The 27,407-nt window shown below is 43.7% G+C and overlaps 1 protein-coding gene across 7 annotated transcripts in view; it reads right to left on the bottom strand.

Moving 5' to 3' along the window:
* The window catches only part of mrtfbb (myocardin related transcription factor Bb), a 33,628-nt gene extending 7,530 nt beyond the window's left edge, over positions 1 to 26,098 (bottom strand). Inside the window, exons 1-10 of one of the 7 annotated variants that reach the window (XM_077009294.1) lie at positions 25,883 to 26,098; positions 19,683 to 19,750; positions 16,383 to 16,554; positions 15,596 to 15,814; positions 10,050 to 10,115; positions 8,444 to 8,499; positions 8,198 to 8,273; positions 7,780 to 7,956; positions 7,462 to 7,637; positions 6,994 to 7,125 (exon numbers count right to left, since the gene is read on the bottom strand). In XM_077009294.1, coding sequence (XP_076865409.1) covers positions 6,994 to 7,125; positions 7,462 to 7,637; positions 7,780 to 7,956; positions 8,198 to 8,273; positions 8,444 to 8,499; positions 10,050 to 10,115; positions 15,596 to 15,740 — 828 coding nt within the window. In that variant the 5' untranslated portion in view covers positions 15,741 to 15,814; positions 16,383 to 16,554; positions 19,683 to 19,750; positions 25,883 to 26,098. The other 6 variants (XM_077009295.1, XM_077009298.1, XM_077009297.1 and 3 more) reach the window with 6 other exon arrangements.
* Between the last annotated feature and the right edge of the window lie 1,309 nt (positions 26,099 to 27,407).

Genomic DNA, 27,407 nt, shown 5'->3' with positions numbered 1-27,407 from the left:
CTGGCTCTACCTCCTGGATCAGACCGCTCTTATTATGACAGACTGTTCAGTATCCCTGGCTCTACCTCCTGGATCAGACCGCTCTTATTATGACAGACTGTTCAGTATCCCTGGCTCTACCTCCTGGATCAGACCGCTCTTATTATGACAGACTGTTCAGTATCCCTGGCTCTACCTCCTGGATCAGACCGCTCTTATTATGACAGACTGTTCAGTATCCCTGGCTCTACCTCCTGGATCAGACCGCTCTTATTATAATAATAATAATAATAATAATAATAATAATCTTTATTTGTATAGCACCTTTCATACATACATGTAACTCAAAGTGCTTTACAGTATAAATAAAAGAAACATTAAAAGGAGATAAGACAAAGACAAAAAGACAAAAAGAAAATGTTAAAAGAAATTAAAGATAAAAATATTAAGATAACATAAAAAGTAAAAAGTGAAGTAAGATAATAAAAAGTAAAGTAAATAAGATAAAACTATTAAGACAGAGTTTCTTAACTAAAAGCGGATCTAAACAGGAATGTTTTGAGACTGCTCTTAAAACTATGCAAGGATGAAATGCCTCTGAGCTCTTCAGGAAGAGAATTCCAGAGCTTTGGGCCATAGTGGCTAAAAGCACCCTCGCCAATCTTTAATCGGCTTTTAGGAATCACCAGTAGATTACTGTTTGAAGACCTGAGAGACCTGACTGGAACATATCTAACCATCATTTCACTTAGGTAAAGAGGGGCAAGACCATGAAGACATTTAAAAACCATGACTAGAACCTTAAAATCTATTCTAAAGCTGACAGGTAACCAGTGCAGTGAGTGGAGTGCAGGTGTAATATGATCTCTCTTTCTCCTGCGGGTCAGAACCCTTGCAGCCGCGTTCTGAACTCGCTGTAGGTGTGAAATAGAGCTCTTTGGAAGAGCAGATAGAACAGCGTTACAATAATCTAGCCTTGATGTGATAAATGCATGGACAAGTTTTTCACTGTCAGCAGGAGAGAGCATATCTCGGACCTTAGCGATGTTTCGAAGATGAAAGTAAGCTGTCTTGCATGTAGTCATGATGTGTGATTTGAAGCTGAGCTCATTATCAAAGGTGACGCCCAGGTTCTTAACACATTGTCTGGCTTTCAGATTCATTTGATTTAAATAAGTCTGGACATCATTCCTTTGTGAATCACTGCCAAGAACAAGAACCTCTGTCTTCTGTTTATTTAACTGCAGAAAATTGTCAGACATCCATGTCTGTATATCATCTATGCAGTCAAACAGTGAGCAAATTGATTTTAGGGCTTTAGGTTCTAGCGAAATATAAAGTTGAGTGTCATCTGCATATTGATGATAACTAATACCATGTTTATTAATGATGTGTGGTAACGGAAGCATATATAGGTTGAATAGTAACGGCCCAAGAATTGATCCTTGGGGGACGCCACAAGTTATTTTTTGACGTCTGGAGGAAGAGGTACCTAATGCTACATAGTAATCACGCCCAGTTAGGTACGATCTAAACCAGTCTAAGACTAAGCCACTAAGGCCTACCCAGCTCTGTAGTCGATCAAGAAGTATTTCATGATCAACGGTGTCAAAAGCGGCGCTTAAATCTAGCAGAAAAAGGACTGAGAGTTTGCCTGCATCCTTATTCAATCTCAAGTCATTTACTACCTTAACTAGGGCTGTTTCAGTGCTGTGGAGAGCTCTGAAACCAGATTGAAAAGTGTCATTTATTTGATTTACTTTGACATAGTCATTCAACTGAATTGACACTACTTTTTCAATGATTTTGCTAAGAAAGGAAAGGTTAGATATAGGTCGATAATTATTAAGAATTGTGGGATCAAGATTTCTGTTCTTTAATAGTGGTTTAACCATTGCAGTTTTAAAAATTTTAGGGAATTCACCCAATTGCAGAGACTGATTAACAATCGTTAGAACTTCATTTGCTAATGAGCTCAGAACCTGCTTGAAAAAGCTTGTTGGTAAAGGGTCCAGTTCACAAGTAGAGGATTTTAGTGATGAAATCACATCAAGTAGTGTTACCATGTCAACTTCTTGGAAATAAGACATATTAAAGTTAGGCTGAGTAACTGATATAAGGGTTGATGGTCTATTAGTGCTTGTTGCTATGTTCTGCCTTATACTAGTAATCTTGTCCCTAAAAAATATAGCAAACTCCTCACATTTTTCAACTGAAACAGTCTCAGGGAAGCCACAGGAGGTGGGGTTTACTAGCTGATCTATGCTTCTGAACAAGACAGCTGAGTTATTATTGGATGAATTGATTAAGGTAGAGAAATAGTTTTTCCTTGCTGATTTCACTTCACTGTTGTAATTCTGCAATGTTGTTTTATAAATATCAAAATGTACTTGCAATTTTGACTTTCGCCAACGTCTCTCAGCCTGCCTACAATCTTGCCTAAATTTTACAATAGATGGAGTGTTTCTCCAGGGCATCTTAATTTTACCAGAGATTATTTTAGTTACCTTTGGTGCCACAGCATCAATACAGTTCCTAACTCTGTGTGTGAATGTTTCAACTAGCTCATACCCATTTTCTGAGAGGGGAGGGAGGGACTGTATCATGTCTGTGAAGGCCACGGCACTGCCAGCACTGAGATAACGCTTGGTTATTGTGCGCTTTTCACTGAGTGTTCTAGTAGATAATGACATGTTGAAAAATACACCAAAATGGTCAGAGATTGCAACATCAGTAATTTCAGTATTATTAACCTCTATACGTTTAGAAATGACCAAATCTAAAATGTGGCCATGCTTATGAGTTGGGCCTGATACATGCTGTATGAGATCAAAAGAGTTAAGCATCCTCATGAATTCTGAAGTGATTGGATTTGTGGATATATCCATGTGAATATTAAAATCCCCAGCAATTAAAACATAATCAAAATCAATTAAAATCCTTGAAAGCATTTCTTCAAAATCTTCAAGAAAATCTGCATGTAGTCTGGGAGGATGATAGATAACAATAAAAAGAACTGAATAAGTACTGTTGAGTTGCACTGCCAGATATTCAAATGTAGGATGTTCCCCTAATGAGATCTGCTTACATCGGAATGCTTTATGGTAAAAACATGCAACACCACCACCTCTCTTATTTACTCTAGAGACATTAAAATAGTTAAAGTCGGGAGGTGAAGCTTCATTTAGCACTATTGCTCCATTGCTATCAAGCCAAGTCTCTGTTAGAAAAAGAAAGTCCAGACAGTAATCTTCAATTAATTTAGCTATTATAAAAGACTTGTTTGTGAGTGAGCGGACGTTTAGTAAGGAGACTTTGAAGACTTGATGTGTTTGATCAGCATCGCTTACATCACTTGTGCATTTCACTGGGATCAAATTTTGTTTGTTACAATGTTTTGTACCCTTATGTTTTCTTTTGATTACATTTTTATTTCGATTCTGAGAGCCATGCCACCGGCTATTTAAAATAACTGGAATGTAGCACTGACTAGGAGCATGGGTTCCAGCGTGTCAGACCTGAGAATTCACTGAGTGTGCAGGAGAAGTGGGTGAGTTCCTGCAAGACAGCAGACTGTAGTGTTGCAGAACCTCTTCAATCTCCTGGAGTTTACCTCTGAGACTGTGGACAGATTCTCTGACAGGAGATGGTGGGCTCCTTTGACTGACATTACTGACGTTACTGCTTGCGGTTTGGTGCAGATTCCGCATGTGAGTGATTCCATACATTAGATTATCCACAAGCATTTGAGTCCCAGCCCTGTTAGGGTGAAGCTGATCAGGTTTAAAAAGCTCAGGACGCCTCCAAAAAATGTTGAAATTGTCAATGAAGTTTACCTTCCGATGTGCACAGGCTGTAGTGAGCCAGCTGTTTAGAGCCAGCAGTCTGGTAAAGTGACCACTGCCTCGACGTGCAGTTGGTATCGGTCCAGAAATGAACACTTCACACTGGGAAAACTCCAGAATGTCGAACAGATGGTTAAAATCCTGTTTCAGTATCTCAGACTGTTGTTTGTAAACATCGCTAGAGCCGACATGTACAATCAGTCTTTCCGTAGCTGGATGGTCATGCAATATGTGTGGAATCATGGGTATCACTTCACAGACAGTAACACGAGGAAAGCAAAAGACCTTAATACTGTTACTCCATACATCTCTGATGACTGAGTCCCCAATTAGCAGCGTTTTGGGCTGTGGCGGTGTTCCTCGTCTTCTTTCACCATTAATGCCTCGGCGGCTAACATGGTTAGCATCCCGATGGCCAACATGGTTACCACCCCGATGGCCAACATGGTTACCACCCCGATGGCCAGCATGGTTACCACCCCGATGGCCAACATGGTTACCACCCCGATGGCCAACATGGTTACCACCCCGATGGCCAACATGGTTACCACCCCGATGGCCAACATGGTTACCACCCCGATGGCCAACATGGTTAGCATCCCGATGGCTAACCCTCTTAGCATGCTTGTTAGCATGCTGCTGGCTAACACAGTTGGCAGCCTGGTGGTTGGTCCGCGAATGGCCAGAGTTATTTGCAAGCTTAGCAGCCAGACTGGAGTCGGATCTCTGATGCTGATTGGGGTGCGTTTGATGTCCTTGATGTCCTGGAGAGGGAGGCAGTATGTTGTGATGAGACTGCTCAGTTTCTGCTACTTCAGTTGAGGCAAGAGCTTCATATCTGTTATCGAGAAGAATGTTCTGTTCTGAAGATTGCTGCTTGCCGCCGCTGCTGTACTGGTTTCTGCTACGTTCCTTCCCCCGAACAAGAGTCCAGCCCTTATCATTGTTGTTGTTAACAGGATTAGGAGTTGAGGCCAAGATGAGCTTAGGCTTTGCCCCCAGTACATCCCAGCGACAATGGAGAGAAACGTCTCTTTCTTTGCCAGTCACAGGGACGGTTTTGTCAGCGGTTTGTGTGGCAAGAATCGAGTCCAGATATTCTTCCTCCTCCCTTATAGAATGTAAGGTATGGATTCTTTCCTGAAGTTCTGCAACCCTCTGAGACAGTTTGATACACTCAGAGCAAATAGATGATGTGGAAGCATGAGCCATAATCGCAAAAGCACCGGGCACAAGGCTCAAATATCAAAGTTAAAAATCCAAAGTGCAAAAATAACACCCAATAAGTTCTGGCAGGTATTTCACAGCTGAAAACAATATCAGCTGCTGATAAAACAGTGCACAAAAACCACTCACAAGGATGAGGCGCAAAAAACAGTTCACTCGCAGTGTCGGACTGTCGAATGTAAAAATGCTAAATAATCCTTTATAGATGAATGTAAAAAAGCTTACCAAGTGAAGTAACGAGTAATGGATCCTTTTAACTTGTAAAAATAACTTGAACTTGTAGATATAACTCAAATAAATGAAAGGACAGGCAGAGCTGACAGAAAAGCGTCTGTACAGGAGGAAAGCAGGAAGTGAAAGATGACAGACTGTTCAGTATCCCTGGCTCTACCTCCTGGATCAGACCGCTCTTATTATGACAGACTGTTCAGTATCCCTGGCTCTACCTCCTGGATCAGACCGCTCTTATTATGACAGACTGTTCAGTATCCCTGGCTCTACCTCCTGGATCAGACCGCTCTTATTATGACAGACTGTTCAGTATCCCTGGCTCTACCTCCTGGATCAGACCGCTCTTATTATGACAGACTGTTCAGTATCCCTGGCTCTACCTCCTGGATCAGACCGCTCTTATTATGACAGACTGTTCAGTATCCCTGGCTCTACCTCCTGGATCAGACCGCTCTTATTATGACAGACTGTTCAGTATCCCTGGCTCTACCTCCTGGATCAGACCGCTCTTATTATGACAGACTGTTCAGTATCCCTGGCTCTACCTCCTGGATCAGACCGCTCTTATTATGACAGACTGTTCAGTATCCCTGGCTCTACCTCCTGGATCAGACCGCTCTTATTATGACAGACTGTTCAGTATCCCTGGCTCTACCTCCTGGATCAGACCGCTCTTATTATGACAGACTGTTCAGTATCCCTGGCTCTAACTCCTGGATCAGACCGCTCTTATTATGACAGACTGTTCAGTATCCCTGGCTCCAACTCCTGGATCAGACCGCTCTTATTATGACAGACTGTTCAGTATCCCTGGCTCTAACTCCTGGATCAGACCGCTCTTATTATGACAGACTGTTCAGTATCCCTGGCTCTAACTCCTGGATCAGACCGCTCTTATTATGACAGACTGTTCAGTATCCCTGGCTCTAACTTCTGGATCAGACCGCTGTTATTATGACAGACTGTTTAGCCCTGGCCTCCAGTACTGATTCATCCCAGTGCATCCTGCCACTCCTTTAACAGAGTTAGTAGGGATAAGAGCTCGTTTCTGGTGTACCATTCTTTTCAGCATGTAACAGTGATTTGAAATGTGTATTTGAAACTAGTATATAGGTATATATAGTCAAGTATATAGGTATCTCAGAATGGGTAGAGACAGCAGCCTGGTCTTGTAGGACTTGAAATAACCATTTGGAGGCATTAACAAGGTGGCCAGACCTGCCTGTAAGAGATCTGGTCAAATCAATCAAGGTCAGAGTTCATGTTTACGAGGCGCAAGGACATACATGTTGAGGTAGAAAAAAAAAGTGTCTCCAATTTTAAAATATAATTTGAACAGATTTAAATTGTCATGAAATGTACATGAACAGAACAAATGGTTTCAGTCAAATACAGACAAAACAAACAAACAAAAAAAAAGATTTCAGACAAAACAGGGAGGATTGCTCAAGTTTAAAGTTTAAAGGGCAGGCTGTGTTTCAGTGTTTGAGATTTAGTGACCTTTGTAGAAGATAAGCTGGAATGAAAAATTATACAGAACAGAAGTGATCAAGGCTTGTTTCATAATCTAGACATTTCATAGTTATTATATCTGCCCATTTATCATGGAGTTCAGGCTGATAAAGAAGCCTCCTGCAGAACTCTTTTGGGTTTGAGTCATCAACCACTGGCCAAGAAAAAAAAAACATTGTAAGGAATCATGCTAGCACACCTTCACAAGGGCAGGGCCAGGTCTGGGAGCACCAGCAGAGGCGGCCGACCTAGAAGCGGCACTGGTCCGACAATGGACCTGATCCGATGTCTGGCTCAGCGGTTCTGAACTCTGGGACGTAGGTGGACAGAGCTGAGATAAAGACAGACAAAAACCACATGGCCATCAAGACTAGGGAGGGCAATCAAACGCAGAACAGAACCTGGGTATGTGCCAGAACCACAGCAGCGACGCATCCACTGTCTGAGCAGCTTAACACGTATGCATCACAATTCTGTTGGGAGCACATCCTTAATCAGTCAGCAAATACCTAAAATAATTACCCAACAGATGTGGTGTTTCAATATAACAAATCTCACCAATGTATTTTTTCAAGCAGCAAAGCAAACGCATGTGTATCCAGTTGTAGACCACCGCAAACACTCTAGTTCAGGATTAACAGTAGGGAAGTGTGTTGATGAGAATCACCTGAGCGTTGGAGCCAGAGCTTGGAGAAGCAGAGATCTCGGGTAGCTTGGCCTCTATGGGTGATGGGACTGAGCTCTGAGATTCCTGACTGTCCGTGTTCTCTGGAGACAGGGCTTCACTGCTGTCCTCATCAAAGTTATACACATCCAGGGTCTTCTGGGAGCTCACCTCTTCTTCTGTGCCAGCACCATAAAAGCAAAGCACAAAGCCATACTCAATACTCTGGAATGAGATCATACTTGGTACTCAAGATTAATGTGGTCTCATTTCAAAGCTGCCTTTAAAGTTATTGTTTTCCTCTATGATAAGACCCTTTACCAATGATGGCCTCCTTAAGGATGGCCTCCTTATGGTTAGAGTCTACAGGTAGGATGTTCTTCTGTACCAGCTCCAGAGGGCCAGGCCTCTGGGCGATCTTCTCGTTGAGGTCATCGGCCAGTCGGGCCCTCTTCAGTTTCATCTGGGCAGCCTGCAGAGAAGGTTCTGCCTGGGTCTCTGAAACCCAACGTGACCTCGTGAACACACAGCATACAGCGCAGAACACACAACTCTGTCTCTCCACCACTTCATACACCACTGCTCTTATACAGAAGAGCGTTTTTGTCTCAATAAATTTCCATTGTTATGTAAAAACAATATTACACTTACAACATACCTGCTGAGTTCTTACAATGTTCTAGAAAGCTCCTTATCTGAAGCAAATCACAGATCAATGTTTAATGAGTATAGTACTCACCTTGGAGGATGTGCATACGGACAAGCTCAGCGCGGTCAGGTCTGCTACGGATCTTGTGTTTCAGGAAGTTCTCGGTCTGCCCAGAGTGAGGAACATCAGAATGTCAGAGACGAGAATGTCCTGAGTACATCAGAATTATGAGCGACCTGCAGACTCCTCTTTATCAGGTTCAGCAGTGAAGCATTGGCCCTTGATTATGAACATGTACGTTTCTGAGATGCTGACGGACGTGTTGGAGAGTCTCACCCTGGCTCTCTCCAAGCTCCTGATCTGCTCATGAAAGACAGCAGGAGTCTTCAGTGCTGCAGAAGGAAATGGATGGAAAATCATGAAGAAAAAAAAAAATCTCTCTTTGCTAACATCTAAGACCTCTATGCTCTATATAAACATTCACACTATGTACTTTGCTATAAAAGACTATAATTCTTTTTTATGAACAGCCATTTCCCCCAAATGCCAGTTCATGAAAATCTTTAATATTAAATGTATTTTTATATGCAGAACTGAAACTAGTCAACGTTTTAACAAATGTTGCCTTGTACTTCAAGGAACACACACACACACACACACACACACACACACACACACACACACACACACACACACACACACACACACACACACACCCCCCTCCCCCCCCCAACTTGGTGAGTCAATTTCTGCTTCTAGGATGAACAGGAAGTGACTCTTTTATCCACCCATGACAGGCGGGTTAAACCTTTGATTTGGCAGACACAGTTTACTCATCCTCCTTTCGCTGAAGCTGTACAAGGCATCACACTAACCCCAGAACCACATTTCAGCCTATTTCAGCTGTGTCAACCACAACATATCATCCCTAGACTTTTTAGAATGGGAATGAACTGAAACTTCAAATGAACTTCAAATGAACTCCTAATGAATATGGAATTCAATGTCAATGAGGAATGTAAATACTCGGTTTGGTTTCAACTGATTTGTGCATCAAACACACCTCCATCAAACACTCAGTACTGAAATTAATAGCACTTCTCCATTTTTAGGGTTTTAAAATTTACTAGCTAGCAACATGCATGTTATTTTGCTTGTATTGTGGTTTTAATGGGGACATTAAATGTGCGGGCCTGGAAGAACCCCAGAATGGGTTTGAGAGCAACAACCTACTGGTGCAACTTTGTTAATACCAGATTCTGTTGTAATCCATCATCAACATTTCAAGAGAGCGTCTCCACACATGCACGTTCATTACAAGATCACGTCTCACTGCAGTCACCCACGCACGAAGCACACACACACGTGACTCTGAAGTGCAGTGGAACTCCGGGCCCAGGATAAACGTTGTGTTTGATTGACGTCCCGTGTGAATACCAGATCCATCTGTAAGCAGGAAGGCTGGGTGCAGCCTTGAAGACACAGGGTTTTCGGAGCAGCCCAGTGGTTTGCTCAAGTATGGCAGGAGCATGGGGCTCAGCAGGACACTGTCCTGACGACCACTGGTGTGAGAGGGGGGTGAACTGCAGCCAGACAGACGTCAGTCACACCGCGGTCCTCTCTGCTGTTATCAGTGAGCATCCCCCACACACACTTTCTTTTATTAGAACTACACCTCTTACCCACACTCCTCACACACTCCATTCACCATGGGACATATCAACAGAAATCTGGGACTTGTGGCTAACGTGCTTGTGTGTGTGTGTGTGCGCAAGGTTTGCCTGTGATAAAGTTGCGATAATCATTGGCCTAGGCCATGCAAGACTTGATGACAAACAGCGTCTGTCTTGATTCTCCTGCTGATGTTTTTGTGAGGGACTAGGAAGCTGTTTAATCACTGTTGGTGTGGTGCTGCTGTGTGTGTCTGCAGGGTGACTCTTACGTGGCATTATGCCCTGCTCCACGAGCTGCTCCCGGGTCCTTCTCTGCTGGAGTCTGAGCTGCAGAACTGGGAGAAGGGAAGAAAGAGTTCTATGAGCAGACACAAACGAAGACGTCTCCTTCAACAGCAGCGCAAGCCAGAAACACTGAGCTCACTTAATAACCCACCGTGGCCAAATCTGGAAAAACAGATCATTCATCTTAAAAATTTTTTTTTTAAATACATGACGCACAAACTGTTTGCTCTTCTTTCACATTTACTCTTGGAAGTTTGCATCAAGGACGGGGACCAGGGAAGTGACTTCAGAGAGCGTGTGTTAATGCTGAAGAAACGTGAGCGTGAGTAAGAGAAGCTCGTTGAGCACATTAGCAGAGTAACGTCACCGAATAAAGATCCGAATAAAGATGAAACATGAAGAATAGTGTCCAGACACTGGAGTGAACTGCTGTATGTGAGCAGTGCCACAAAAATCCCTGCTCGGTGTTCGGAGGAAATTTTCCTCTTACACTCTTCTAAACACAGCAGCGTGGAGGGATTATTTTGGCACGCCACGCTGCTCCTCTGTGGAAGTGTTTGAAGAGGAAGGGGACAAGCGAGGAGGTGAGGGATTACACACCCACTCCGCACCCTCGAGCATCCACGGCGGGTCAGACCTCTGTGGACGTTGTTCTCCGGGTCGGTGTATTATAGCCTGGTCTGCTCCCAGGAGAACGTCCACTGTGAACAGAGCTCTGACTCACCCTGGCGAAAATAAACCCAACCGCTGTGAGAACCAGGCCTGGGAATGAGAGGGGACCGGGGCCGGCGTGAGGGGAGGGACCGGGGTGGACATGAGGGGAGGGGCCGGGGTGAGGGGAGGGGCCGGGGTGGACATGAGGGGAGGGGCCGGGGTGGACATGAGGGGAGGGGCTGGCGTTAGCCGCACAGACCTGTGCTCCCTGCAGACCAGCAAGTCCGGGCTCCTACACCCTCCTCCTCCTCCCCCAGGGCCAGAACACTCCGTGCCTGCATTTTCCATTAGACCCTCGTGCCAGGGGCTGATGTGGGTTCACAGAGAAGACACTGTAGGCTGATTCAGTTGGGATGCATTAACGGCATTAAAAGTCCGCCACTAGACCACATGGGTACTACAACAAATGAAAATAATACTGACTGCACAGCCATCTGGGACTGCACAGTAATACAACAGGCTAATCCCAGAACTCTGCGGCAAACGTGAGTCCTGCCTGGGGGATTCCACGTCTGATGTCCACGCCTCTCCAACTCAACCATAAACTAAAGGTATTCAGTCTCTGCTACTGCCGGCTGTCTGATCAGCTCACAAATCCCCCTCACTCACTCCCTTACACAAGAGCTTACAGAAAAAGTGGACATATACATTGTGCAGAGCCTGGACAATTTCTGTGGAAGACAATAAAAAAAAAAAAAAGATAAACATTTTGGCTGATATACCGCATGAGCAACCCACAAAGCAATAACTCATGCATAACAATAACACGTGCTTCGTCCCACACATCAATAGAGAAAGACTGTAAAGACAGACGTTGTGTTTGAATGCACATATAATGCAAACATGGAAACGAAGGTCAGTGGAAAAACTCCCCAAGAACTCCTGAAAAAGATGGATGCCACAAAGCTGGATAAAAAAACAGTCCTATAATTCACCAGAAGGTGAGAAACATGAGCTTAAAGTTTTCAACATTCACACAAGATCAGAAAGCTACAGAAAATATAGTTTTTTAGACAACCAATATCAGAATATCCATCAGCATCGCCGTCATTAACGTCATCCTTCCAAGACTTCACACGCTGTTGGAAATCAACTTCTTGTTGTGTTGAATGGCGTTACGGATAAAAAAAAGTTTCAACTAACCTGTATTTGTCTCCAGTAGATTTTAAACTAAGATTACTGCAAACTCATCGTTCACACCTCGTTCAGTAATTTACATCGTCTAACTCCTCAAATATGAACATAACCGTAATGACGCGCAAGAGTAAACCACCACTTCACTAACATAAACGCAGTTTTCCAAGAGCACACAGGGAACAAAAGCCGTCCTGGATGGTGACTTTACCCCTGCAGACGCTCGGGGTTTCCACGTCGAGGCAGGCCATGGAGCTGTGAGGAGCTGTGAGGAGGTGCCGAGTCCCATGGACGGCTCCCCGCTGGAGTGTTGCCACCGACGGCGAGGTTCGGCACACACGGCCACGACGCTGAACTCGGTTCCAGCCGGGCTGAAGTGGCTGTGCCTCCGTCTCCGTGTCCCGCGCTGCTCTTCCGCGGCTGAGCCGGTGACCGGAGGCGGGACTGTGGGCGACGCCGTTAACCCTCAGCACGACACCCTCAAACCGCCTACAACGTACCAGCAGAGCCGGGACGCGACTATAGCGAAGAAACTTGATACGAAAGATGCGAGACAGACAGCAGAATCTTCAAGTTCCCGTTTCTTTCCTCTCTCTCTCTCTCTCTCTCTCTCTCTCTCTCTCTCTCTCTCTCTCTCTCTCTCTCTCTTTTACTGTATTTTGTGTAGGCTATGAGCTCCTCAGTTCCTGAGCAACGGATCCGTGAGCGCTTTCCTCCTTAAAGCAGATCACTGAGACAAAAATGACCCAACAGTACCAGCCCGTGGGACGGCAGTGTTTACCTTCGTCATTCTGGGCAGTTGTAAACAGCTGAAATCTCATCTGTTGCTGATTCTGCGTTATTTGGATTTCAAATGACTCTTACATTCTTCTTTAAAAACCGCCCCACAGGAAGGGCCACATTGTTCCTGCCGTGAAATGTCATCACTCACACATCAGCCTCCAGCTGCAGGCTTTATTCTAACTGGAAGGAAAAACACAGCTCCATGATTTTTAATTGTTCTGGAGTCATTTATACGTGCAATTTAGGCAACTTCTGTGTTTCCTGGAGTAGGGGCAACCGATATGAAAGGAGACGAGAAGGAAAATTAAAACAAATAGTGCACGGAGTCTAAACCACTGGAGGACAATAACGGATGAATGACCAGCCAGTTAACGGCCATTCCTGCCACATCTCAACTATACATGTGTGCATACCTGTTACTTCAGACTGTTATACCAGTGTGTGACGTAGCTGTAAGGAACATGGAGACAGGGGAAAGTAGGTGAACCCCTGTGTGAATCTCCAAACCTCATCAAACCTTTGGTTTATGTCAAATTTATACAGTGGTTATGAAAAAATATTTAGGCAATTCCTGACAAAACTTTATTATCTCTGCCATTTCTGGGATTCTTGGTGTGAATCAAGTCTCTTCTTACCACCCTTAACTGGGTTAAGCTCTTAGGTGACAATTCCATGATACACTTTCAGGCTCAGTTCTTCTGGTGACCTTGTGCATCTACATCTAGGTTTAACAGTGTATAATATTGTATTGAATAATTGGATATCAAACAGATTGTTTTGTTCAGTTCAGCGTTGGTAGGGGAGCATGTGCTCCAAGATGTCTAGTCTGAAACACTCACACTGTTCTCCAAGAGCCTGTGTGTCAGAAGTAGATTGTTGTTCTTCAGAACAGAGCATGTCACAGCAGTCCAGGTTTAAACAAAGCCACCCAGTCAACAGATGTGTGCGGATGGGTGTTTCTGGGCCTCACTGTCCTGTCTCAGTGTCCAACCCCAACTGTCCTGTCCCAGTGTCCAACATTTTCACTTTCATTCCCACACCACCTTGTGCACTAGTCTGTACAGTATCCATCAAATATATTAGTAGAACATTAATGTATTAATTAGTAGAATAACCATTTGAATTAGTTTTCAAATGACAGTTTTAATCAATAATCTGTACATATATGGAATACACAGTCTTGCTTTTGCTGGACCACCGCAGTGCTGGGAGGACAGCAGAACTGACCAATCAAACGTGTGTGCCATCTGTAAAAGGCAGCGCACCTTGACCACTCCAGCATCACCTTATTGGAATGCCAATCGATTCAAAATACCTTCCGGAGAAGCCATTAGTCTAGAGGCCTGTGTAGGTTTAAATAATCTTTTCAGTGTATTTGTCGAAGAAAATTATGTTTGAAGATCAGACGACATTCATTGAAGTGATCAATACAGAGGTTCAGGTAATACCAAGGATTAAATGTGTGCAGTTATGCATGTGCAGAGCTTGAGAATAAAAGGAGGATAAACGCACGCACGCAGACACACGCAGACACACACACATCAAAGCCCAGAGTTTGATGTTATCACAAATTATAATGAATGAACGAATGAATTAATGAATTAAAAACTAATCTCAAAACAGTACCCACTGTAAAAAGCTTTAAGGGTGAACTGTGGCGATACACAGATTATGTCAATCTAAAGGCAGCAAGAGGTCTTCACATGTCAGCTTGTACTCTTCATGCTGAACATTTATATGGGGACAGTTTGAGTTTGAATTAATTCCAGTGGTTAAAATTCTCTTTAAAAAAAGGTCAGAGCAGACACATCACAGCAATGTCATTTCAAGGCCTGACTGTGCCGTGTGAATATTATGATACCCCACGTTATTTGGAACCCTTTATTACGGCAGTACCAGAGGTCATGACGTTTCGCTAATGATTTGCCAGAAATGAACCAGTGTAAACAAACAAAGACATTCCTTTTTCATTTTTGAGATAACAGCCTCGGTGAGTCATGGTTTCAATTGTTTTTCCAAGCAGCTGTGTTGGGCCGGGCATGGGGTCTGTCCAGTGACGCATGAGTACGTCTGGAAGGAGCACTGCTGGGTTTCAGGCTGCTATGAGCCCCAATCTCTGCAGCCCGAATGGCTTACCGACATATTTTCAGCCTCCCATCAAGTGGTCATCTCCCAGGCAGTAGCAACCAATCAGAAGTTGACGTTGAGCTAGAGGATCTCGGGGAGCTGGGTGGATGTGAATATGTTGGTGACTCTACTGGGGTGTGGTTTAATGCCAGCCTGCCCACTGGCTCTCCTTATTATGGTTCACATGCCAGGAAAACATTTAAAGCCTGGAGCTTTGGCCATAATTGTGAGAACCAGGCACAAACAGCAATGGATGTGATCAAGGGAACACAATGTCACAATGACCAGAGGTCTCAAGAACACAGCAAAGCTTTCCAGCAAGGAGAACGTCACAACAGACACAAAATCAACATTGTGGAGTGCAGATTCGAGACCCTTTAAAACTTGATATCTAATATTAGAGCACTCTTTATGAGGTTGACATAAAGATATGTCGTATTAGTTTATCACTCATGCACACTGAAATCAGCCAAGAAATCCCTGCAGAAGAGCTAAAGGGACCATTTAAACGGTGATGCTATGCTGGCGTTTGTGTGCGATTTCAGTGCATTTCCCCAAATTCTGTCTCCACAAACAAATTCCTCATCTGTCTGAAGGGGCTTATTTTCTCAGTGTCAGAACATGGCTGGAGTTCAGCAGATGTGGAGGTAACGTGGGGTGCTGCTGGGCTTTGGGGCGTCGCCGGGCTTTTGGGGCGTGTCGCCGGGCTTTTGGGGGCGTGTCGCCGGGCTTTTGGGGGCGTGTCGCCGGGCTTTTGGGGGCGTGCTCTTACCGCTTTTACGATCCTTGATGGGTGGAAGATTCTGATTTGGCTGCAAGGAGAGCTCCTCCATGTCGTGGGTCACAGCCTCACTCCTGGGGCTTGGAACCAGAACCCCCTGGTCCCCCTCAGCTACTAGACTCCCCTGGGGCTCCATGTCTCCTCAGGGGCTGGACCAAGGGTTGCCCTGGAAACAAGAGTGGATGGGGCCAGCAGTTGGTGGGAACTGTGCTGTGGAAACAAAACAAGTGAGAATCTTGTATCATTTTGGAATCGTTACCATGGTTTGGTCACAAGCTTAAAGTGTAACAGTAATAAAAAAGGTACTGAAATTTAAAACTGTATGATCAACCATCCCCTCTGTCTATTCCAAGTAACTCCCACATACTACTTAATGTTTTAAATAAAGTAGTTCAGGTTTGTGCTGTGTTTAGGCCTCTGCTCTTCTCTGCACACATGTTACTCTGCAATCTTTTGTTTTCAAACACATTTATTTTTTCTGCGGCAAACAAATGAGAGTTATAAGAACACTTTTCTACATGCAATTGATCAGAGTCTGGAACTCGGTGACAAAAATGTGAATCATTGTGGTTATTTGTAGGTTTTGCTATGTGCCAATATTAATTCGTGTCTATACTGTCCTTGGAGATAAAGCCACATTATTTAAATTCTAAAGGATTTTGAGAATAAATATATGCATTACTTTACAGTATCACATGAGCGTATTGACGTAAACAGGCAGAGACTTTTGCCTGCTCCCCTATAAGGTCGCTGACCTAGGAAACCTTCCTCCACCCACCTTTTCTACACGATGTACAAGATGTTTCAGAAAGTTGTAGCACGATGTTCTTCTGCGAGTGATCTGAAGAACTGTATGCGTCTTTACACACTCCCCATCCAACACTGTGGTACTGGTCCGAACAGACAGACTCTGGCAGAACTGAACAGACGCTGCATATACACCAATAGTTCTGTACAAAGCAAAAATGACAAATAAATCACGGCTGTGTTAGGCAGTGTGATGAGTGAATCATTTCTACACTTGGAGTGGAAAACGCAGATCACAGAACACCAGTACAAGGATGACGGATGTTCGTAGCTACTCTTTGTTCTTTTCTGGTTTAGGACAAGAGAACATGCGGTTAATTGATTGTTAGAAACGTTATCATAACCAGAACTGCTTTATGTAATGTCTAGTATGAAGGATTCTTGAAGCTTCTCACTGGAAACACTCATACAGAGAGGACAGGTCTATGTCCTCCAACACGCTGGCGTTCTACACCATGCTCTTAATAAGTCCACCAATTCTGAAACGGGTGTAGGCAACAGAAAGGGACAATGTAAGGTGAAGCTAATGTGGAGGTCTACCAACTTTGTGATATGTAAATAACATGCCCATTGATGAAGCTATTGATGAAACTCCACCCAAAATTTTATGATAACTATGACAAACTTGATAAGACTCATGGACTTGATAATCCTGATGTACTTCATAAGCCTTCATGTTTTTTATTAAAGACCTGGCAAAGTGTGTATGAATCTGAACCATTTTGAAACCTACCTTAACACCCCATTTTAATCGCAGTGCACCAACGTGTCATGATGGCATTAGGACGGTGTACCTGGGTGTCAGGTGAAGACTTAGAACAGGGCTGAAGTTCTAGAGCTCTGTAACGAAGGCTGAAGGAACCCAATCTGCCATGCACTCAATCCCAGGGTGTAGCTTTGGATACATTTTTGACATTTTGGTGAAAGTTGGCCATTTGCATGTTTTAAGCGCTTTTTCATTTAAAAAAATGTGCAGCTTTTTGTTAAAAAATGTACATTAGCTCAAAATCTCACTGACCTTTAAGGTCCATGAGGCAAGTGTGTGTCTTCTTGCAAGGAATCTGCCACTGCATTAAAAACTATGGCACAACATTCTCTCCCACATCCACTATTGTATAGGTCTGGTGAGACTCACACTGCCATACTCGTCACACCAACTATGGGGTGTTAAGAGGTTTTTTATCAGTCTTGGGTCAAAATAATATGAAAACACACTAAAAAAAGGCTATTACATTTTATGTCTCATATTTGCTATGAGGCATAATTCTCTTTCACCTACTTTCACTTAGAACCAAAACAAAATGAATTATGAGATGGCAAAAGGGGCCTCAGCCCAATAGTTGATGGTAACTGTCTAGAGCTCAAATACAGTGGCAGAACTCAAGAAACGCACATGTCATAACAGCAGGATACTATGACTCAGTGAAAGGCCAAAATTACTGCCATGCCAAACCTGCAAAGCTTTTATATTGTATGTGTTTACCCTTCATTTAACTGAAATAGCAGATTCCTGTTTTCTCTGGCTTCCTTTCCCTTTGAAGGGAGTGTCAAATTCAAATTGGGTCATCAAAATTTAAAGCACAAGAGCCTCTATATTTTGAAAGCGGGCCAGGAAAGTTTGAATTGAAATGAAATTAAAAATGAGTAATGCAACATTCGCTTTTTCCCCCCCAGAATAATCTATTTCACAAGTTTATGAACGCTGAGCTCAGCTTACAAAAAATATCAACAAAAATGTGTTTTTCCACAAAAACCCGACCAACCAGTGAAGCATTAAAGCCTTAGTTGATCCAGAGCCCAAGGTAATGAGGCTTCAAAACCAAACCATCTAACTGATTCAGGCAAACGTCCTGCTCTCCAGGGCTTCAAGACAAATTCCAAAGGCTGCCAGCAACAACATGACTCTCAAACCACTTACTTAGGAACTTAAATGAGTGACAATCACCACCTGTATTTCTACTCAAATGGTGCAACTTAAGCGCGGGTTTCCTGGCCACCTAGACGTAGGCTTCTGATGCCACCGGGCTCAGATCAGGGGCGCATCCACCTCGTCGTCTATACTGAAACCCAAGCAGTGTTTCTCCTTCATTGGATTAAAAGGGTAGAGATCCAAAAATGTGGAGATGACGGGGATGAGACAGACGCACAAGCTGGAGGCGGAGCTACAGGAGCAGCTTGCTCCCGTCAGGGAATCAGTGCTTCCATTGGCCAGCTCAGCGCTTCATGCCAAGCTGACGACAGAGTGATTAGGTCTTGGCATAAACACAACATTGCTTACTCCTTTCTCCCCAAGATATACACCCTGCCATGTGTGGTTTGCTGAGCATGTCCAAGATAATTTCTCTCTCCCTCTGTCTCTCTCTCTCTGTTAATTGCAGCAACTTGCAAGATAGGGCCTTTGGATGATGGATTGCACTGATTCCAGAGATTATAAGTTGATTACAAGTTAGTTCAACCATCTTGTTTAACCCTATGCATTATATTATATCCAGAGTTTTCTTTATCAGATACTCAGGCAGATGCTGTCGGTAATCGTACCATTCCATCAGTTGCAAAGAATGAAAAATGACAGTGTTTCTTACAGATGTTGACCTTTGACGTCTTCACTTATAGATGTGTGCGTAATTGATTCCAGCTGAACAGCACTGGGCAGTTTCTGCTTGTCGCTTGTCACCGAGGGATATCCCAAATGAACCCCCCCACCCCATACGAACCCCCCCCCCCACCCCCATTTGAACCCCTCCCTGGGGGCTGCTCCGTAGCGGGGTTGATGGTGGGAAAAACAGAGGCTGACCCCTGAGGATCATGGCCCAGTCTTTGAAGACATGCAAACCACAAATGCCTGGGACTGGTTTTGTTGGGGCACAGTTGCTATTTGTAGCATGTGGGTATCTAGCTGTTGACTGGAAAATCTAGACAATATAGAGTGATAAAGATCCTATTGAGTTAGCAGTGGACAGAGTGGTTACCATATGAAAAATGAGAACGCTTCATAACTAGTAGGTTAGTATCTACTAACCCTGCTATGCACTTGCATAACCTTAGAACCTCATGCAGGTTTGTTTACAGGTTAGGTAATGACGGTCAGTAGGTGGCGCTGTGATCTTGATGTGGTGACACAGGAAACATTTCTATAATGCAACCTAGTTCTGTCTGTGCTGTACACACTTGGAGAACAAACATTTTAACCGCCTTTCTAACATATGTGGGATTTACAAGACATTGTTTAGAGAACTTTAATATGAATGTAATATGATGAACTGCCGGTTACCTGCCACAGGAGAAGAGGAGCAGCAGGTTCACGCCGGTGCTGTCCGAGGGGAGCAGATCATGACGCCTCTGAAACAAACAAGAAATGTAAAATATTAATTTAAAAGGTGAGCTGCACCATGTGATGTGGTAGCAACGCTAAAGTTCATTTACCAAAGCTTTTGATGAAGGGATGAGAAATGAATAGTGTTCTTAAGAAAGACGTCTTAAGAAAGAAGTTTTCTATTGAGTTTGGTCAAGAGGTCTAAATATATCAAAGCCAATGCCACCACACTAGACCTCTCTGCTTCTGCATGCAGAATGCACGATTCCATACGTCCTCTACCAGGCCTGAACCTGCCCCCCACAAACATATATAACCACCACCACCACCACATATGTTTAAACCTGCACTATAATAAAGAGGTAATGAATCCCTGAGAGAGAACTTTATGGTAGTACTGCAACAGTTTTTTGCAAAGTTGCACATTGAGATTAAAACAACTGAAAAATTTAAAATGTGTTTTCTAGATAAACAAAAAACATCATAAGAAAGAAAACTGGTTTTTAAACAGTTTTATGGCCATTTCAGTCTGGTCAACATAATGACTAAAATACACATAGTTTGACTTAGATTCCACAGCAGCATGAGAGTGGTAGAAGCCATAACCCCCGGTTCTTTACAATAAACCTTTACCCTTAAAAACAGTCCCAGTGTTTACTGCCTAAGGGGCAAATGAACGCATGTCCTTTTCCATTCGTCTCTGGCTAGCATGGGTAAACACTCCAGAACACCTTTCAGCAACAGGACAGCCTGGGACATCCAGTGGAACCACTTGATAGAGACACGAGGAAGCGCCACAGCGTGGCGTCAGTGCAGAGGGAAGGGAGACGCCCTGCCCTGTGTGCTACAAGACTTCCTGCACTCCGACCCCTGACCTATAGGACAGTACGGGGCACAGGCGGGCATGTAGCAGACACAGAACACACTGCAGCTGTCTGAGAAATGCAATTCTGTAGCTTATATTTCTTATATCTGTCTACATATACAACATTACATGCAATGTCCAGAATAAAGTTTATAAATTATACAATCTATATTGTATTCTCCCACTGCATGTAGCACCATGGCAAGGTCATTAGAATATGACACCACAGTAAGGTCATTAGCATATGACACCATGGCAAGGTCATTAGAATATGACACCACAGTAAGGTCATTAGCATATGACACCATGGCAAGGTCATTAGAATATGACACCACAGTAAGGTCATTAGCATATGACACCATGGCAAGGTCATTAGAATATGACCAATGATGGCTTAGTTACCTTGAAAAAGTAATATGATTACTGATTACTCCTTTAAAAAGTAACTTAGTTATGTTACATATTACTTGATTTTAAAAGTAACTACGTTAGATTACAAGTTACTTTAGTAGTTACATTAAGCAGCAAAATGAGTTTTTCCAATACTCACTTTATTGGAAGTGCATTTTTAACAGTAACAACGTATCTCCTGACATTACGTTTGTGTTGCTGCACGGTATTATTTGTAAATGTATTTGTAAACGTAATACAAGCGAACCTTTCAGTCAGACAGCTATTTGTTGTGAAACGAAATACCATTACAATTTCAAGCATTTTTAAGTAGTCTACGTTAGCCAAAATGCCAGCATTTTTCAAACCTGGAACACTAACAACATTAAAATTGGTCAGGTAAATGTAAGTTCTTTATGAAGTTACAAACCTCACCTAGAACATGGTGAATGATCTATTATACTGAGAAGCAAATTAACAAGTACAGAGGGTCTAAAAACAGTTGTTAGCTTCTAATCAAATGCAGTTGTTATGGAAACTGTAATCTGGCCATGTACTGATAAGTCATGTTAAATAATAGAGGGTCAGATATTTATGGATGAGGGCCTCTCCTCTGAAGTGCCCATTAAGAGATATGGAAAACAAACCTAGAAAAGGCCAGGTAACAATATCAGAAACATCCTCTGTGCTCTGGTACCCAGTGCGGGAAGCTTAAATGTTCACTTCTGGACATTTCGTCTGCTTATACTGCTATCAGTGTCACAATAACTCCTCTGATGGATGAATCAAACACCTTTTCATTTCAGCCGCGGAGCACAAACTCTGTTTGGCTAACTGAGCTAAACAAATTCATTTTTTTGCAGCAGGTCGGTCGATGTGTGCGGGCGAGCGAAAGCATCCCGTTATCTTTTAACAAATTAAGACTGACGTGCTGACAGTGGCCTTAACTCGTCCAGGCGAACGGGCCCCTGTGGCGGCTGGAGCTCGTGAGACGTTGCTTTCTTGGCTGGCTGAAAACACGCAGCCTTAGTGCTCACTCAACAGAAGCTAGAGCCTGCAGGACAGAGGCTCGGTGGGTCTGGACTCTGGATGACGCACGGTGCTGACTTTGTCTTCCTGAAGGGCAATTTATAAACCTCAAACTGCAAAGAGATTGATGATTGATCTTGATTTTATGGTGGGCTGTAATTGCTTTGGCAACAGGCGAGATGGTGTGTGTGTGTTGCAGGGCTGGTCAGAGCTGAGGGGGATGGGTGTGGGTGTGTGTGTGTGTATGTATGCGTATTGGGGGTCAAGGGTAGTCTGTGTGTGTGTGTGTGTGTGTGTGTGTGTGTGTGTGTGTGTATGTGTAAGGGGGCAGGGCTGGTCTAAGCTGAGCTGTGTGTGTGTGTATAGGGGGGGCTGGTAACACACTACTAATATATCTGACAATTTCACCACAACAAACACGGACAGATTCACCAACAGGCAAACAGCAGGGTTCATGGGGGGTGTGTGTGTGTGTGTGTGTGTGTGTGTGTGTGTGTGTGTGTGCTAAATCTGTCTCTGAGACAGTCCAGAACAGGCAGCTGAAAAACACAACAGAAAAGGTCCACACCCCACACTCTTCCGTGTGTGGTGATGTGTGGGTCAGGACCCAGCACACAGAGACAGTGGGACACTTGAGTAAGAGGAAGAAATAGAGAGGGGGAATTCCTCAAACCCTCCCACAAAACGACCCCACATTTCAAACAACTTTCCCAGAAAACCAGCTAAGTCCCCAGGGTTGGTCCCAGAGTCATGGCACACAAGGCCTTTGCCCCTCTGATCCGCCCAGCAGGGCTCTGGTGCTGGTAAGCAGAGCTCAGCAGGGGGCCACCAGAGACGTGTGCTGCGTGGACGTTGCTCGAAATAGCCTCCCGCGTGTGTTTCCTGCCCCAGACCACTGCGAGAGCACACTGAACGTGTGTGGAGTTCTTCCCCCGCAAATCACACAGGCCTCAGAACCGGTGATGTTTTTCAAAGAGGTGTAACAATGATTCACAAGGCGAACGTGCTGTCTGAAGATGCAACATGCACTTTAAGTTGATGGAATTAATACTGATTTACTCAAACTTCCTGTGAACAAGTTCAGTGAACTGGTGAATAGAAAACACTCACAGAGCACATATTCTAGATCCCAGCCCATATTCTAGATTGTTACTTATTATGTTTGTGAACTCTGCCTGAATAAAATGGATCCATTAATATAATTTTCAACTAAGTCATAATTAAACAGACAGCGTTACTCACCAAACCACAATTCAGAGAAAACGTAAACCATACACAGAGACAAAGAACACATGTGGGAAGAACAATGTACTTTGTCTACAGACATTCTGGGGAAATTATTTTCCAGATTTCTTTATATTTATAGCCTCCACACCTAGATGTCCAAACTCCTGGAGGCTATGGTAACAGCCCTTTGGTGATTTTGACTGGCTTACCACACATACAAAGCCCAGTGTGTTTAATGGGTAAGTTGAGCCGGGCACACCTGATCTACACTTTTGTGGTCCAATAAAGAGGAAAAGAAATAACAAATGGTTAATGGAAGAACCTCTGCAGAACCGTTTATCTTCTAATAGAACACAGACACAGATTTAAAAAGCCAAGCGGAGACCTCAGGCATCTGTCTGAGAGTAAGAATTCGGAAGCAGAATCCCTCATATTGGCCAACAGGAGGATTTTGGCTCATCAATTATCCCTGCGTGTCTTTTGATCTGACCGATATCTGAGAGCAGTGTGATGGTTCTGGATCAACAAGAAATCTAACCCCTACGCAAACGCAAGAGGGGCAGAGAATAGGGAAAAGTTGTTCGTCCGATATCTGAGCCAAACATTCCACTAGAGGCACTATGTATAAAAGTGGGGAGGATGTTTATACTGTGACATCATGGTGATCGTGATCATAGAAAAACATGTCTGGCTTGTTTTGTTCACATTCCTGCCAGTGAGTGTGAACTTTTATGTACTACAGCTCAACCGCAAAAGATCAGTAATAACATTTACCCGCATATTAACAGGTAACAATAACAGCACCCATGAATTCAGCTTCAGGTCAACCAGGCAGCGCAGCAGTCTGAGAAAACAAAGGCCAGACCACTAGGGACTGGGGCAGAAATACAGCGACCTCCAGCTCCTCCACCACGGCTCCAGCCCCTCTACCATGGCTCCACCGACTCCATCACGGCTTCACCCACTCCACTATGGCTCCACCCACTCCATCACGGCCCAAGCCCCTCCACCACGGCTCCACCCACTCCACCACAGCTCCACCCACTCCATCACAGCTCCACCCACTCCATCACGGCCCAAGCCCCTCCACCACGGCTCCAGCACCTCCACCACGGCTCTACCCACTCTACTACGGCTTCACCCACTCCATCACGGCTCCAGCACCTCCACCACGGCTCTACCCACTCTACTACGGCTCCACCCACTCCATCACGGCTCCAGCACCTCCACCACAGAGGACAGCTGTGGCCTGTGGCATCCTCAACATCTCACCCAGAGGATGGGAGTCGAGACGCAGCCTCTTCACTCCTGTCCTGACTCACAGGAAGGGAGACGACCTCACTGAATTGATGGTGCAGAGAGGTGGGGGCCTTCACACACCCCCACCCTGCACTACTCAACACATCACCCTGCTGCTACTGAACACTCCTCCCATTCATCTGAACAATCCGACTAGCGCAGTACCACACAGCCCAATTAAAGCAGAGAACAGCTGGACAAGCAAACTGAGCCCAGTCCAGTAGTTCAGGCAGTACAAACACAGCAAGGTCCAGCTCTAAACGAGTACGGTCTTCATCAGACGAGGCTGTGATGATCACGAAGAGTAAACCATCTTCTTAAAAACCATATTGTGTACTGTTAAGGTGTCTGGTGCAATAATTTGAAATTTCAATTTTAAACTTCTTCCAGAGTATAACTGCCCAGGTGGTGTAGTGGCCCGAAACCGTAACTCCTGAAAGAATGTGGAAGGTTACAGTGAAAGTTTAACTATACTCATAAAGAGAAATTCTCATAATGGGTGTGTGTGTGTGTGTGTGTGTGTGTGCAAAGTATTTTTTTTAATGAACCATGAAAGATTAGTTCAGGTCATAGCAACATGCAGTCTGGTCATAGACTCAGAGTGACTCTGGAGAGAGAAGAAAAGGCCTTTGTTGTATTGTACTGTCTTCACATCTGTTGAATAAACATTCATACCCTACAAAGTTAAAATGCTTCAGAGAGGGCTGTCATTTCAGACTAAATCTATTCAGTAGCCATCATTCAGCCTTAAAACAGAATGCAGCCAAAACCATATACGCGCGCACACACGCACGCACGCGCAGAGAGAGAGAGAGAGAGAGAGAGAGAGAATATTAAACGTGGAATTACCAATGAATTACGAGTTTGTGGTTTCATACAGAACTTACTGTTAAACCAACAAAAACGTTGATCATTAATACGCTTCAACATTTCAACACGAGTAACTCGTTAATGTATTTGTTTACTCCCCAGGACACAGAGAAACATCTTCACACGACCTCTCCAATGACCAGACCAACTCTTATTTATTACAATACCTACTTATACAACAGAATACTAAGTACTCTTAGTACTCTTTTACAGTTTGTATTCTTGACTGTAAAAAACATATGAATACATGCCAATAAAAATTTAGCGGACAAAACAACTGGCCAAAGAATTAAAAGCCCAAAGCCGAAGCAGGTTCACAGGTGAGATGCCGACACCTACAAGGGCGAAGCAGCAGTCCTGTCACCGCTGGGGAGACTAATGTATCATTCTCGGATGCACCGGGAGCTGCTGCATCTTGCATACTTAAATCTTAAAAAACTACAGAAAGAAAGTCGAGAAGAAAACACAACAGCCTTACCTCTTTGCAGATCGTCCGGAATATGTTGTTTCAAACAAACTGAATGACACGACTGAACTAAAAGATAAAAAACTATCAGGTCATTTGTTTTCTCCGTTGAGAAGTGAAGTTCTTAATAAAGATGGCCGCTCATGGTCGGATGCGATGATGTAATCGGATTAACCCCTTCACCTCCAAACGCTTGTACATTTCTTCAACTCTTTAAAAGCGAAAAGTGGGAAAGTGTCTATTGCAATTGAATAAATAAATTCACAGTACAACACAAAATTGTAGTCATGTTTTTAGTTGTCAGTGTAGGCATAGTAACAGTGTAATTAACCAGGTACGGTAAGTATAACTAACCAGGTAGTTTTAGTTTATCTATCTATCTGGCATTGAAATGGGGAGCACGAGGTTTCCACCAGAAACAGACGTGCAGGCCGATCTGTGCATCACTGTGTCACACTGCCACCTGGTGTCTCCTTATTGTGCTTTGAAACTACAGGGCGAAATAAGAATCATCTAGGAAATGTTGCGGGCGAAGTAGATTTAACAAAAACGTAAAAAGACCATTTAAGCGACTAACTCACAGAGGCATGTACGAAATTTTGATTTCATGGGGGGGGGGGGGGGGGGGGGGGGGGCGACTGGCTTGAGAACTGTGGCGCGGGGTTTACCAAAACCGGCTTTTGAAAAAAGTGCAGGGGACATGTCCCTTCCCCCCACCCCCACCAAATTACGTCCGTGCACAGAGGTCCTCCTGTCCCATATCCACCCCCAGGACCCCAGGTGTGTCCTCTCCTGAGTACTCACAGATGTTCCCCATTATATTACTGCGCTTGCTCACTGTCTCTGTGTGAAGCACTTGTCCAGGTCCTGGGACAGTATGGCCTTGCCATGCAGTATGTTATTTGTGTATTAGCTGCATTCGTTTATTAGCAGTGGCTTTACTTCTGTGGTTTGCCTAGTTTCAGTTCTGTCTTAGTCGCTTTTCTCTTTGACGCACCCTGTATTTCATCGTTTGGTCAGTGTGGTGGTTTTGTTCTGTGGTAATGTTCTCCTTTTAGATTTGCTGTGTTAGAAAAATTTCCTTTGCCACAGTGTGCTCACTCTCCCAGTCTGGTTACTGGTTACACCTACTAAACTTTTCTAGATAATCTAGAGACTGCAGGAAACATCATGATAACTACGGAACAGTAGATGAACTGTTCTTGAGATCTGTAATTAAAAAAATTTCCTCTAACCAGCATAAATCCTTCAATAATAATAATAATAATAATAATAATAATAATAATAATAATAATAATAATAATACATTTTATTTAATGGCACAAGGTGTTATATAATGTAAAACATAAAATATGACAATAAATAAAACAGCAAAACAGAGAGACAGTATTCAACAAATGAAATTGATCAAATAAACAGCAGTTGGAGTCAGATGTTATAGGATAAGTTTTGAGACCTGACTTAAAATGTGAAATGAAGTCAGAATTCTTTAAGTCAGGGGGTAGAGTATCTTCAGTCAGCGTTGCCATTAACTGAT

This window comes from Brachyhypopomus gauderio, chromosome 6, assembly GCF_052324685.1.
Source record: "Brachyhypopomus gauderio isolate BG-103 chromosome 6, BGAUD_0.2, whole genome shotgun sequence".
Lineage (NCBI taxonomy): Eukaryota > Metazoa > Chordata > Actinopteri > Gymnotiformes > Hypopomidae > Brachyhypopomus > Brachyhypopomus gauderio.
This window is presented reverse-complemented; position numbering and strand designations above follow the sequence as displayed.